The sequence below is a fragment of the Ursus maritimus genome, unplaced genomic scaffold (assembly GCF_017311325.1).
Source record: "Ursus maritimus isolate PB19 unplaced genomic scaffold, ASM1731132v1 scaffold_12, whole genome shotgun sequence".
Classification (NCBI taxonomy): domain Eukaryota; kingdom Metazoa; phylum Chordata; class Mammalia; order Carnivora; family Ursidae; genus Ursus; species Ursus maritimus.
Genome location: NW_024423564.1, coordinates 59,862,504 through 59,877,749, shown reverse-complemented (window position 1 = coordinate 59,877,749; position 15,246 = coordinate 59,862,504). Strand labels below are relative to the sequence as shown.

The 15,246-nt window shown below is 40.7% G+C and overlaps 1 protein-coding gene across 1 annotated transcript in view; it reads right to left on the bottom strand.

Annotated features, from left to right (window-relative positions):
• The window catches only part of USP24 (ubiquitin specific peptidase 24), a 132,763-nt gene that overhangs the window by 90,863 nt on the left and 26,654 nt on the right, over positions 1 to 15,246 (bottom strand). Inside the window, exons 2-7 of the mRNA XM_040627260.1 lie at positions 13,352 to 13,517; positions 11,960 to 12,027; positions 8,414 to 8,557; positions 7,667 to 7,789; positions 2,116 to 2,151; positions 1,694 to 1,759 (exon numbers count right to left, since the gene is read on the bottom strand). Of these exons, the coding sequence (XP_040483194.1) occupies positions 1,694 to 1,759; positions 2,116 to 2,151; positions 7,667 to 7,789; positions 8,414 to 8,557; positions 11,960 to 12,027; positions 13,352 to 13,517 (603 nt within the window). The remainder of the gene's footprint in view (positions 1 to 1,693; positions 1,760 to 2,115; positions 2,152 to 7,666; positions 7,790 to 8,413; positions 8,558 to 11,959; positions 12,028 to 13,351; positions 13,518 to 15,246) is intronic.

Below are 15,246 nucleotides of genomic sequence, written 5' to 3'. Positions count from 1 at the left end.
CTATGCATTAAATGGGTAGCTATTACCTAGGAGGTAGGTAGGGGGACAGGCAACTTTCATTCCGTACTTTGTACAGCTATCTTTCACTGATGAATTGTGAATGACGTTTTTTCCCAGTATTTTTCAAATTCAAAACTACGTAGATATAAACGTAAATGTAAAATGAATGCATTTACTTGTACTCGGTGGCCTGAATTTATTCTAGGACATAACCACCTCCTTAGCTGGTCAGAAAGCAGGCCTTTACTGTGAAATTTTAATCATACTCGTTTGCTAAAATTAGAGTCTCGATCTTTGGAAATCTCTTTCTCCTATGACTGAATTTTATCATCTCCTCAAATACAATCTAAACAATATAATTATGTATCGACTGCAGCAACAACACGGTTGTTCTGAAAAATGGCAAAAATCCTGGAGGAATCTTTAGCCTCAAGATATCTGATAATAATGAGGGTAAAGCCAGATTCCTATATATCTACCCTTAGCCGATTTTCTTCCAAGTAAGCGAGAAACTTGGGATGCTCTGTATTTTTTTTTTAAATAAATTAACTCGGCCAGAAATTAGTGTTTCAAAATTAAAAAAAAAAAAATGAAGCTAATTTCTGATATGGCCAATGACCTCTACAGCCAGTTCTTGAGAAATAATAAACTGGATAAAACCCTATATCCAAATAGATTTTTTGTTTTAAAAGCTTTGTTTCTTATTTCACTACCTGCTATTTTCCCGGTCAACAGTCACTTCTAATATGCTCGATCCATTCAACGGATTGAGCTAACAACCTCGCTCACGTCAGGGAAGGTAGAAGCCACTCCCCGGTCCGTGCTGGCAGCAGTATTTATGAACCGGCAGACACCATGAACGGTGGGAAGAAAGGGTCAGGCTCTCTCCTCGATGTTATTACCGTCCTCACCCAAAGATGGACCGGGGGAGTCAGCTGATTAGCCACGGTTCCTCAGGAATAACTGCTGTTCTACGCGCAATACTGCATCACTTCGGGGCAACGTACTACCGTCTTTTCTGATCACCTAACAGCACTAGCACTGTGCCTTATACACGGCAAGTACAAAACGAGTAGTTGGCTGAATAAGTAACTAGAAAACAGAATAAAGTGCTCTGAGTTACAAACAGGTCAGCACTCCGTGAAAAAGTAAAGACTAAGTTATTCCCCCTTACCACAAGGTGAAACTTTTTTGAGAAAATGAAGTCGTAAAAAAGAGAATGGTATTGTGCCTGAGGGAAGAGTCTAATCAGCTCCTGTTATAGCCCTTTGTTACCTATCCATCGCTGTAACACCAAAAAGCTAACAACCTTCAAATGAAATACTTTATTTGTGCCTGGGACTAGGAACTATGTTGTCATGTGAATCACGACATTGTTACGTACACATGCACTTGCCACAGACAGCAACTGTCCTTAAAAAGCAAGGTAATTTCATATAACCCTCACAAATGAACAGACAAATATCACAGGCAAAGGGAAGTGAAGTAAAAAAGAGCAAACGCCCTTCGCTGAAACTGGGTTATGATTAGGAGCAAGTATTCCTTTGGTTATCAGAACCACGGGACGTGCTCCCGCAGAGAGAACTCACACGGTAACGTTTCCCTTCCTGTGTCAAGACTGTGTCCCTTGGGTTACATACCAGCCCGAATAAAGTGAACTTCCACTTTGGGCATATTTCGTGGTTTAACTTACCCCAAGTTCTATGTCTTCTGAATGAAGCTTGGCTTGGATTGCTGCAAATCCACCTAATTCTCCAAACTGAGGGGAAAAAAGGGCACACGTTATTTTTAAAATGCTGTACCTTAATAATTTAAGCAAAAAACGAAGGCTACCATTCTACCCTATCAACATGCTCTATATAATACCGATCTTGAGAGACCCATCCCAAAGATCATTCTAATGTTCCCGTGATACTCTGCAGGAGGCGTGCCGAGCCCTAACGCTGAGGCTCATCTGTATACACAGCACGCGTGAAAAACAGGAGGAACTACAGAATCTACCTCCTTAGGAGAAAAATTCTTATGACTCTAAGCTCTCATTTACTTAAAATACCAAACTCTAGGCAGTCTTGTTAGAGGAAGGAAAACATGACCGTATTAATAAAAGTTGTATACCTTATTTACCAAATCCACCACCCATCCATGAGGCTCCTGTGAGAAAAGAAAACAGAAATTGAGATGGCAAGACGAGAACTTCCCCATTAATTCTTGTATTTCTTTTAACTTCGGTCAAAAGTTGGAGGAAAGGGGCGTCTGGGTGGCACAGCGGTTAAGCGTCTGCCTTCGGCTCAGGGCGTGATCCCGGCGATCTGGGATCGAGCCCGCATCAGGCTCCTCTGCTATAAGCCTGCTTCTTCCTCTCCCACTCCCCCTGCTTGTGTTCCCTCTCTCGCTGGCTGTCTCTATCTCTGTCAAATAAATAAATAAAATCTTTAAAAAAAAAAAAAGAGGAAAAAAATATGAAGATTTGAAAAATATTTCAAAAGGCTTTTCTACACGTTGCTCCACGTGAGTCCGGGCCATCACCGTACACGATTTCCGGAGGCTGCGCGTCCGTGCTGGGATGGCACTGCTACAGCATGGCGCGTCCGTGCGTTTCTGCGTGGCTGAGAGCAGGGGCTCAAGCTCTCCAAGGTGCAGGATAACTTGAGTTAAATTCTCTAAGAAAATTACGTTTTAGAAATCAGGAATTCCTAACCTAAGGAGTAGCAGATCCCGAATAAAGAGGCTAAGTTTCAGTCCCAGCTGTCCCACTAATTGGTGCCCTGGGGCACGCGCTTTCTTTTCTCTGCTTTCCCTCCCTGCTTTCCTTTTCTAAGCAATTCACTGCTCCGGGGGCTGAATACCATTGTGGGGGAGCAGAGACTATGAAAAGATGTGGTCCCTGCTTTCATGGAGCTCATACTGTAGCAGCGTCCACAAAAGCAAGTAAACCAACACATACCTAAAACCTAATTCAGTCTAGGCTCAATCCCACAAAAGGAAAAACCACATAAAGGTCCTCAAATGAGAAACGGAAGGAGCCTACTCTGCCCAGAGTGGTGGTCACGGAAACCCTCTCCGAAGTGGTCTTTGAGCTGGATCCTACAGAATGACAGCGCTTTAGCCATTCAAAGAGTCCAGGCAGAGAGGCCGAAATGGAAAAGGTCCCATTTGGGGAAGGCTGTGAATTGGAACTGGGAGGGACTCTCCCAGCTGGGACACAGTGAGCCGGGGAGAGCAGCATGGGTGGAGCTGTCGAGAGAGGCAAAGCCTAGATCCTGCGGAAACGTGTAGACTGGGATTGGAAAGAAAGCAACAAAAGCGTTTAAACCAGAAAGTGACACGTTTTATGTTATAAGATGACCAGTCTCCCAGTTGTCTGGAGGATGGAACAGAATGGACGAAGACGAGTGGAAGGGAGAGACGGCAGTTGGAAGACAAGTGCAGTAACCAGGTAAGACGTGACAGTGTCATGGGCAGGGTGGCAGCAGCAGAGACAGAGAGAACTGAACACCTTTGAGATGAACTCCAAGGACGTGTTTATGGTTGGAGGTGGGTCATAAGGAATGAATCGTGGTGGACTCCTATGCTTCTGGCTTGAGCACCTACGTAGATGCGGATGCTGTTTACTGATGGGGAGAAGGAAGGCTGGGGAGACAGAAGGAAGATCCATTTCAGGCACACTAAGTTTGAGACGTCTGTGTAGTGACCAAAAGGAAAACAGCTGGCCCTTCAAGTCTGGTGTGCTCAGAGAAGAGGTCTGGGCCACAGAGATACAAACTGAAGGGCCATGAGCACAAAGATGGCATTTACAGCCACGAGAATGGAAGACAGTTCTTAGGGAAAGCATAATGAACAAAGAGAAGGCGGCTCTGGGTCAAAGCCGAATGGAGGTGAAGGAATCAAGAAGGGCAATGCGATGACTTACAGAGTAGGTGAAGAAGCAAGAGACTACAGAAGGACTGATTTTGGGGGGGCAGGAAGTGACAGTGACCGCCACTGTTGATGGGGTCAGGAGACATTTCCTGTGGCTCTGGAAACATGGAGGCTGTTGGTGCCTTTCCGAGAGTGCTTTCAGCAGAGTGTTAGAAAAAAGAGGTCACGGAGACTTCGGTCTCATTACCCTAAACACCTAACTGAAGAGCGCTAACACCACCGGACAAAAACACTTTTAAAACACACAGTTGAGTTGGCACAAAGTGCTCAGAAGCTGAAAACAAAGAGAAAGCAGAAATCGTGTGAGGTAAGCAGACTCTGAGGCCAGCCTTCAGGGTGCAGGCTGTGGCCTCCATTTTCACAGCCAAGGCGGGGCTGGGAGATAAGAGGAGAGAGTCACATAAAGCTGGCACTCAACGGGCTGCCACCTCAGTGTAAGGTGAACTGAAAGAACTCGCCTGCAAGAAAGGGGGAACAACAGGGAAGCCCGCCTACCTTGACTCTGATCCTGGATGGAGGGGAGTAAAAAACTCTCTAAGAGTCTGTAAACATAGACTTGCCTCACACGGCTTCACTTCTCAAATTCATACTAACTTTGGGGCGCTGGGTGGCTCAGTAAGGTTGGCCGGCCGACTCTTGGTTTCGGCTCAGGTCATGATCTCAGGGTGGTGAGATCGAGCCCCGGGTGAGGTTCTGTGCTCCGCATGGAGTCTGCTTGAGATTCTCTCTCTCCCTCTCCCCCTACCCCTGCTCACACTCTCTCTGTCTCTAGAATAAATAAGTATATCTTTAAAAAAAAATTCACACTAACTTGATGGTTTGAAATACCTTAAGCTGAGAATTTATTCTCAAGTGTTCCCAGACTGAAGTGCTCCCAGACACCTGGAGGAAGTAAAGGTAAACCCTCTTTGAAGGAAGAAACTTTCAATCCAGGCTTCAAACAATCCTCCCAGATTAATTTTCAAGAAATACGACTTCATAGAGAAACAAATACAAAAAAAAAAATATATATATATATATAAATATAAATATAATGGTATATACACATACAGACATAAAACAAGTTGAAGTTAGTAATATATATATATATACACTACGGTAATATATATATTATGGTTATATATATATATATATATATATCTCATGGTATATACACATACAGACATAAAACAAGTTGAAGTTAGTAAAAGCCAACAGAATCAAACCTGCAGATATCAGACACAGAACACAAACACACAGGAGAATGAAAACACGAGGCAGGAATGTGAGATAATAAAAATGAGTAAACAAGCCAACGAGAACCAAATAGAATTTATATAATTGAAGAAAAGTCACTGAAATTGAAGACTAAACAAACAGGTTAGACGGCATACCTGATAAGGAGCAGAACCACAATTAGTGAACTAAACCCCAGATCTGAGAAATGATCAGAACCTGCAGCACAAGGACATAGGAAGATGGGAAAATGAGAGGTTAAGGGACACAGAGGACAGACACAAAGGTTTAACATGTATCCACCTGAAGTTCTGAAGAAGAAAGACTGATTAGTGGGGAAGAGGCAAGACAGTGGCTGAGAAGTTTCCAGAATTGATACAAGATATTAATCCTTAGATTTAAAAGCCCAATGAATCTGAAGCAAAATAAAACGAATACCATAGTCACAGGAGTCAAACTGCCAAACATCAAAGAGAAAGAGGAGATCGCCAAGAGCAGCCGTGGAGACGGGACAGACTTCTTACAAAAGCAACAACAGTCAGACCAACCACCAACTTCTCGACAGCAATAATCAAATCCAGAAGACACTGACATAGTATCTTTGACATTCTGAAAGTGTAACAGTCAATCTAGAATTTAAAACCCAGAGAAAATACTCTCTGAGGCATGGGAAATAAAGTTTGGGCCATCAAAAACAAAGACTTAACCACCAATGGGCCCTTACTAAAGGACCCTTTTGAGGATGCACTCCAGAAAGAAGAAAAACGACCCCAGTGGAAGCGATACAGAAGGTATGGTAGTCAGTGAGACAGCACATACATACGGCTAAGTCAAAACGCCGTATAAGAGAACAATGATGGTATCTGTTTGAGGGTCAAGCAAGACAGAGAGGACTAAGACACTGCACGATAAAGACAAGGGGACAAGAGTAAATAAGTCAGGCGGGAACTGGGCACACAAAACATTCCAAGGTCTGTATGTGCTGCTCAGAAGAGGATAAAGATATTCTGAAATTCTGATCTCCTTCACTTAAGTTACAGTTCTAGGGTAACTAGTAAAAGAATAAGTGGGAGGGGAGAACACAGAATCTTCTCTGGTAGTGGTGTGAAGGGGCAGAGAACCATGATGAAGCTGGACAGGGGTGTGGGATCAAAGGCAGAATTTTTAAAGATGGGCAAGACGAGCGCACGATGTACACAACAGGAATGCTCCGACAGAGAGGAAAAGACCGAGGATACCAAAGGACAGAACACCCAAGGAGGAAGATGCTTGAGAAGGCAAGAAGAAAGGGGATGATCTCGGGGCTCTGCAGGAGGGAGAAATCCTGTGCAGTACTGAGAGGAAATACACAGACTGACCCTTTCTGGTCCTGGATGTCACGTGTGGAGACTGAGGGGAAGAGAAGGAACATCTGCAGAGTACTTATAGTGAACCCCTGGGGTTAGTGTTTCTGTATACAGTTGCCATCCAACCTTCACAACAAAACTGAAGGCGAGGGTTTAATATTTTGGGAGGCAAGGCTGGATATAGTCACAGACGCAGACAACAAGGCTGGGTTACTTGGGTTCTTCCCGTGACTAGGTCTGTGGACTCAGGCAAGGACTCAACTTCTGTGTGCCTCAGTTTCTCGTCCATGAAATGGGGTCAAAAATAGTACTTCACTCACTCAGTTGTTGTGGAGATCAAATGCCACAGTGTCTACTCACTGCCCTTTCCACTTGGCCCTCATCCCCTTGTCTCTGGAGGACTGCCTGACCCTCCCGGACAGCACCGGCCACCCCCTCCTGCAGTCCACGTTACTACGGTTGCATGTGCTGCTTATGGTACCTTAAGTTTTTGTTTTCACATTTCCTCCACTAGCTCTAAGTTAGGAGCCACGGCTTATTACTCTTTATATGACTGCTGAACTAAACTTCTACTTCGACTAAAGCAATGGACAAGTTTTTCTATGTACTCCATTGACTCCTTTCAACGGTTTCTCCAAAACCAGAGTTCGATCAACAGACTGTTTAGATTATGTACTCCTTGTGGGTATAATGTTATTGGGCACACTGTAGGCCTTTAAATATAAAATAAAGATAATTGGTTCTTGACTTGGAAAAAACCCCAAAGCTTTAATGCTTCTGGAATTTAAAAGAAAATGATACATGAGACTACCTTCTAGATTATTTTTTCTAGTCATAATTAGCCATTTCAAATGGTCTCAAATGCTCTAGCTTCTCAAACATCTCTGAGAAACTGGGACACCCATAAACTGGGGTTCTGACAATTCAATAAATAGGGCACTGATGTCATGCGGTCATTTCGCATTTCGCTAAACGTCATTTCAAATCTATAAAATTCTTTATGATGTTGGTTAATAGCTGTGGAAAAATATGCAATATCTGAAAAAAAGTTAAGCAATTTTATGAGCCATATGGAATATCTGTCATTTTTCACAGACTGTTTTAATCCTTCCACGTAAATTTTTATAGCAGAAAAAATCTTTTTCAATACATTTCTCTATAAAATGACGGAACAAGACCATGTTTACCTTTTGGAAAGTAGACACAGGTGAAACAGCAAACATATTTCCCTCCCCAAACACTTCTGTCCAATTCCTTTGAGACACTTTCATTCTGTTTTTGAAATGGTATTCATTATCAGGATTGAAAGCCTAGATTCAAAGAGAACAGAGAAGCACTATTATTATCTATTTCTATAGCAACAAATATTAGCATTAGAAAAGAGGAAAATATAGCCTTGGACTCCTTCGGTAATGGAATCTTCCAAACATCCCCCAGTGTGTATTCCTGGGCTAGTGCAGAGGAGCAGAAGAGCAAGGCAGAGCTCTCCTCTCCTCTTCTGTCCGGCGGCTGCCGGGAGGGAAGGCAGGGTGCACGGCCAGGAGCTGCCCTAGGTACAGCCAGGCAGCAGGGCCGTAAAGGCCCCTTCTTCACACAGCTACTGGGACTAGTCAGGGAAAGAGGCCAGAAACCAAACCGCAGGAGCACCCCATGTGAAAGCATTTATGACGTGAATAATTAGGAAGACATGAGGGAAAGCAATTTAATTATTCTAAGAGCTGAGAAAGCTATTAAAATTAGAAAGGTATTTTGTTAAAACTGAGAACACAGAATGAATGGTTGCTCTGATTTTAAAATAAAAAGCAAGGTCCCTAACAGCTAACTTAATGTCTTTAACAATATCATTATCGCTCATTATTAATGACAAGTCAGAGGACAGTTGGTGTTTTAAACAAAATCAAAACACAAAGTACTTCATTTTAGAGATACTGTACCATTGTAAGCACACCCAGGAGACCAGTGGGAATCGGATCTTGTTTAATTCTCTCTGCAACCAATTCTATTAATAGCATCAACATGTTGTAGATTCCTTCATGAATTTCAGTACCCCACTTGTGAACAGCACTCGAAGTCAGGAGCTACAAAAACAAAGGGCGCTTTAGAGCCTAACTTGAAAAGAAAAAGTCTATTGTTTATCAGTTCAATCTTAAATAATCAAGAGAGGATTACCACAGTATCACTTTTATGCAGATGACTTGCTTTAAAACCCCTGTAGCCTGCAGCCCATCTATTTGCTCAATGATTTCAGAGTCAACATTGAGTTTTGTTTTCGAACGTTAATTTCCTTACATTGAAGCAGCTGGTTTAAAAGAAAATTTTCATTTGTTTTCCTACTTTTCGTTATTACTAAGGGATGTCAAGTGGTGTACAACAAGAACCTGAGACCAAATCCTGGAGCTACTACTGTTTTATAGCTGGATGGCCTTGGACAAAAAATTACCCGAGTTCCCAGAGGCTCAGGTGTCTCACGTCTAAAGAGGCAAAATTCCTACCCACTTCACACAGATGTGAAGAGTAGCAAAAGATAAAACAAATGTGAAAGTGTTTTATAAATAATAAGGTATTACTATTAATATATTATGGCGGCCCCTATTAACCAGTATTCCTAGAACCTAAGAAATGTACGCTGTGTTTCATGACTTGAGCATACATATTCTTGTTGTATTTTAAGTATCTCAGAAACGGGACCACATCTTCCTACCTGTTGACCAGATGGCAGCAGAACTCTGAATGTGAAAAAAATTTTAGAAATACTTTACCAGATTATTTTGCTTATATTTTCCTTTTTGATATGTATAGAAGGAACATTCAATTTTAAAAAAATGTTTAAGCAAATCTAAAAGAGCTCGAAGTGATAAGGCATTGTAACATTTCACAGCTATTTTTCTTAAATATAAAACAAAATATACAAACAATGGTGCATCTTACACTCAGCATCTTAGAGTCATTAAAAAGGAGGGAAAAGGCATGTAGATGAATCTACATCAGTGGATTTCTCCAATCCTCAGTCTAGTCCTTGGGGAAATCTAACGCAGGAACAACTTGGCGGAACGGGGAATGAGAAATCAAAGGGTTTCACTTAATAAAATAATGGCAAATTAGTATGGTGGTTTCATGTTTTTGTAAGATTTCCCCTCAGAAGGAAAATACTACGCAATAAAAATTCCATCTTGGTCACACTGAGAACCCCTTAACAAGGGCAGCTTGAAGGAGCCCAAACGTCTTTAGCTGCAGAGAAAAACCCAAAGTCCAGATTTTCTAAATACCAATTAGCTGCACAATTTGCTCAAACGAGCAATAATCCTAAGACTGATTTTATATAAACCAATGAGTTACTTTCTTTTTGCAAGAATTTTTTGCCTGCCTCTATCTTCTTCCTATACTTAAATACTAAAGCAAAATGAAGCAGATTAGCATTTGAGAAGGGTCATATGACTACAAAATAAAATGTATGTAGATTTAGCACCACTCCGTCTGTAACCTTCTCATTTGTTCAGTTTTGAATGTGGAAAGGGAAGTCCACCTACTCCGCAGGGTGGGGGGGGGAGAGGCAGGGGAAGAAGACAGGCAGCCCTTTGTGGGGAAGCCATGCTCACGGTTTAAACGTTAACTGTGCACTATGGCCAGACCTAGCTTTCCTTCCCTGCTTGAACACTCAGTGAAGAATCCAGGCTGGCCTGAAGGTAAAAGGGGAAGAAGGCAGACATGACAACAGCCCCTTTGGTGCGCCTTATTCGTACAGCTGCTTATTACTTACACCCTCCCTTCTAATGACACATTTGAGGTGGCTTGTAAGAGATGTCAAGGGGAAGAGGGTAGAGGGATAGTCATCGTACCAGGAAGCAAAGATAGGGAAACGATACCAATTATATAAAATACTACTGAGTTTTCTGGTAGCCAAGTCTAAAGGTACACAGAATTCTGTAAATTAAATTCTGATTTAATTAAAAGAAAGCATGCTTTATTGATGCAGCGGCGAACCTTTTTAATAGCTCTAAACTGTAAAGAGAATTTAACGTATCAGTTTTACATAAACACCACCAAACAATATAACAGAGGGTACCCTTGTGCTCGTAGTTTCATGGAAAAAAAACAACCTAGCAACCAACGGCTGGACCACTTATTACACTATTACAAACAGCTGAGGACATAATATAAAACTGTTTTCTGAAGTGTCTCTGCACAGAGTTACAGTAATATGCTCTAAATACATAACTTGTTGGTGACCTGTGTTGACACAGGGCTCTCTGGATCTGGAGATCATCAAACTAAAGGTCCTTATACTGATAAATCCTTTTCCATGACTCTGAATAAAGTTGCATTTTCTTTCTCTGTAAATTTATGCATACAGCATAATGTATCACAGTATGTTACATTATAAAACTTCTATTTTTAAAAAAATTACTATAATTCTTAACACAATTTGTAAAAGTTTAAAATAATTTTAAATGATAAATTGGTAGATGAATTCATCCAAAATGAACATACGTCTTGATTCCATGTAATCTCTGCCCAAATGACAATTTTAAAGAATTTCGCACTTTTTTCAAAGATGCAGCTGTTTTTGTTCCTAAAATTAATTTTGGTTTTTTTAAGCCTTGAATCAAGGGAGAGTCGATCAAGATGTAGATGGGAATAATAGTTTACAAATGAACAGTTTATTTTACTGGGTTTTAAGATAAATACAATCTTCACCCATCTGTAGTTCTAGTGGCTTCCTTGCATATGAGACAAAAATGGATGTCAAAACCCAGAAGGACAAGACAGCAGGGAGACTCATTCATTCAGCAAAGATTTACTGAGCTCTCTCTTGGAGGCAAGCACTGGCTATACGCTGGGGAAAACGACAGTATCTATAACATTGTCTCTGCTCTTTCGGGATTCGGGACTCATGTCCTGAAAAGGAAATCATGCTGAGTTAGACTGCTTTCAGAAACACAAGTCCTGTGATCTCCTATTCTCCCTGTTAAGAAAAATTGCTTTATAAGCGATGTGACCAGAAGGGGAGGAAGCACATCACTCTAGCTCTGCCACAGATACTGCCACATGCCTGCCATTTTGCCATGGAACCTACTCAACCTGGCCAAACTTTGTGTAGTTCAAAATGCCTGCTTCTGTCTCAGTTCAACAATCAGTACAAACGGCTTGTATTTTGATAAATACGCATTATCTTTCTAAATGCCAGAAGCCTTACATTAGTAGGAAATGTGATTTCCTGGTATAGGTAAGTCTTAACCTATTCTTTGGCAATTAAAGAGAAGGAAGTAAAAGTGACAGCCACCAAAGACATGCACAAACAACTAAATATAAAAGTAAATCATTCATAAGCCCCAAATTCGGAGTGACTTTGTTCATAGCAGGGGATTCCTCAGTTGAACGAGACTCATAAACGGGTCTCACACAAAAAACTGAAACTAAAACAAAAAGCCTGTTCATTCTCACCCCCACCCAAAAAACCAGACTAGCACATTTTTTCTTACCTTTTTAAAGGCTTCAGGCATACACCTATCCATAAATCTTTTACAATTCTCATCAGACTCGGAAAGACCTTAGTAAAATAAATGAAACAATACGCCTTACTAAGATTTTAGGCAGATTTCAGAAATCACATATATCATTCCAAATTCGTAATGCATGGAACTATTTCTTTATAGAAACTTTGATTCTTAAGGGATTATTTAAGCAGAATATATATATTCTGATGAAGGAACAGACTGACAATCACAGTATTAACGTATTTGTTAACAGCATAATATATTAGTATGCATTAACTCATATACCTTTGTTAATAATATAATAAATAATTAGAAGTGAAATGGTTAAACTTATGTTTCCATTGTCAGAGTAACTTCAAATAATCTGACTTAACGCCAACAGCCACTTCTTACTAACTGTTGTTTTCCTAAACAGCTCTATAAAAACACAAATATTCTCAATAGATACCAAAATCACTCTTCTTCCCTAAAACAAACCAAGGGACTCTTGTGTCAAATGCACAGAGTTCTGCCTGGCACACAACAGGTGATGAATATTTGCGAAGTGAATGAATGAATCCACTGTAAAATTATCCTTTGGAACACATTGTTTAAAAAAACTTGATAATGTATTTTGCTTGTCATTGGGAATACTGTTGGACACATTTTCTTTTTTTCAGACCCACCACGTAGCATAGTACCTACATCCTAACAGGCACGCAATAAATGCTGGTGCTGAGAAGCCCGTCATAACGTGCCATAAAAGGCCATGAGAATGAAATCTGATCCCAGTCAAAATATTTCCTTTTGATGTGCCTCATATTTAATCATGGTGGTAAACTATGCACACTTTTAATGAGGGGGAAAAAACCACAAAACAGTGGACCAATTCATCTCACTTTATAACCGAACTGAATATGAAAAATAAATTGTTTTTTCTTCAATGTATTTAGAGTCTAGAAGCTTCCTTATATTGACACCCATTTTCCAACCTGGAGATATTTTATTACTCTATTAGTTTAACATCTGTAAAGCACTTAAGACAGTGCCAAACATTTAATATGCACAAAATGTTCACTAAATAAATATTACTTTCTTCACTTAAAGAATAAAAAGCCACTGAATTGAACCTTAAAGTGCTCCAAGCTTTTGTGGAAAACATTCATTTCAATTTCTATAAAGCTTTTCAATTATATTTTAAAGACTCTCATACTCTGTTGGAGCTAGAAGAAAACAGTTTAATTCAAAGCTTTTATTCCACAGGGGCTACAGTAAGACTAAGAGAGTAAACGATCAAATATTATACAGATGCGTGATCATACAAGAGCGAAGATTAACGTCAGGCCTCCTATCAAACCAAACAGTCCCCTCCTCCTGTGTCCTGCAGTGATAACTTACCAAGTCTGGCCAGATAGGTAGATGCCAACAGGCATCTGCCTAGTGATTCTTCTCGCTTATAAGGGATGGACCAGTGATCAGTCAAAACGCGGCTTTCCAGTTCATACAAATTGGTTGTAGGGAATTCAATTCCTTCCCCTGAGCAGTTTCCGTTTTCATCATTCTTCTGACAAAAAGGTATTATGGTAAGAAAACAAATACACACGCTCATTAGTGACTACTGTAAAATGGCTCACCTGGGCACAGAGCAGACGCTGACCCAGTGGTGGCTGTGAACACTGAGTGTGGATTCCCCAACTCTTCCCTCATAGTCACATCTTTTGCCAGACTATCTCAGATACTCCCAGCTCTTGTCATGGTGGCACCCCCGCTCTCGCAGAGGCCAGCTCACTTCTTTCTTCAATCTCTTGTTATGAAAGAGCACACCCACCTTCCCCTGTTTTCAGAAGGGAGAGGTTTTCCCAAAGAGTTCTCCATATTGCTGTCTCCATCTACTCACACTGACTCCCCCCTGACCCCACACCGGTATGGTGGCCACCACTGTCATTAAATCCAATGAACAGTTTCAGTCCTTTTCTTCCTTCTCAGCAGTATTTGCCCTTCTTGCCCGCTCCCTCTTCTTGAAGTGTTAGCTTACATCCCTCACCTCCCGGGAGGGCACACCTCCCTGTTCTCATCCTCCGGGTCTTGTTCTGTTCTGTTCTGTCTCTTCTGGTACACCCCCTCTTCCTGACCATCAAATACTGGAGCTTCTCAAACCTCAGTGCTAGGCTCTCTCCTCTCGGTGAAGGGCAGCACAGCCAGAAATCAAGGACTCATTCTTAAAACCCTGTTCTCCCATCCCCCCTCCAAGACCTGCTGATGCGACCCCCTAAATTTCTTTCGAATCATCTACCTCTGTCCACGTCCGCGGAGATAGCTCTATTCCCGAATACACCCGTCTACCTTCTTCAACCTACGTTAACTCCCGTGCGTCCTTAGCTCTTTCAGAAAAGCCCTTCTGGAACTCCTAAACTATACTGGATTCCTCTCATTATTTTATAATCTAACCACCCTGAACTTCTCTTTCATGGCACTGCTCACAAATTTTACACTTATTTGTCATATATTTTATGTTTGCTGCCACTAGACAAACTCCCTGAAGACGTGGACCCTGTCCAGTTTCGACTGCCTTTGGTGCCTAACACACAAAGCAGGTATTTAATATGTGTTGGTAAGTAGAAAAATACTTCATGCAAACAAGGTTTCAACTACCAGTAGGGTAACTGCCACACTTTCCATCAGTTCTTACCACAGTAATTTGTTATAAAGCTAACTGGGCCCCTCCCCCAAACTGCCTAATACCTACTCTGGTTTCTTTAAAACCTAAATATTTTCACAATTCACTCTATAATTTAATCATTACAAAATAAAATCATTCCATTAAAAAATTACCTTTAGCCTCAGTTAAGGAAAAGACCATAAATATAAAATAGAAGTGATAAAAATACACAGAAGAAAATGATTTTCAATCCCATATGAGATCTAAAGGAATGTGACACTAAACTGGGATGAAAATAAGACAAAAAACAGAAAGGTGATGAAAAACTAAAAATGAAGTAGACAATGTAAATTGGAGGTGAAGGGTGGGGGTGGGCGAAATAGGTTTAGAATCATAATATATGGGGAAAATTCAGTTTTTAAAATATAATACTTTTCAGAAATACATGTAATTAATAAGTTCTATAAACAAAATAGTTTTATTTAAAGGAACCTGAGGATACTCTAATAAGAGTAAAGATTTTAGTATATTTTCAAAACTGTTTACTTGTTAAATGCTTAAATTTATTAACCTAGGATCAAAGTAGAATTAAGGCATATAAAAATAAAATTCAACTGGATGACATGCTATACTA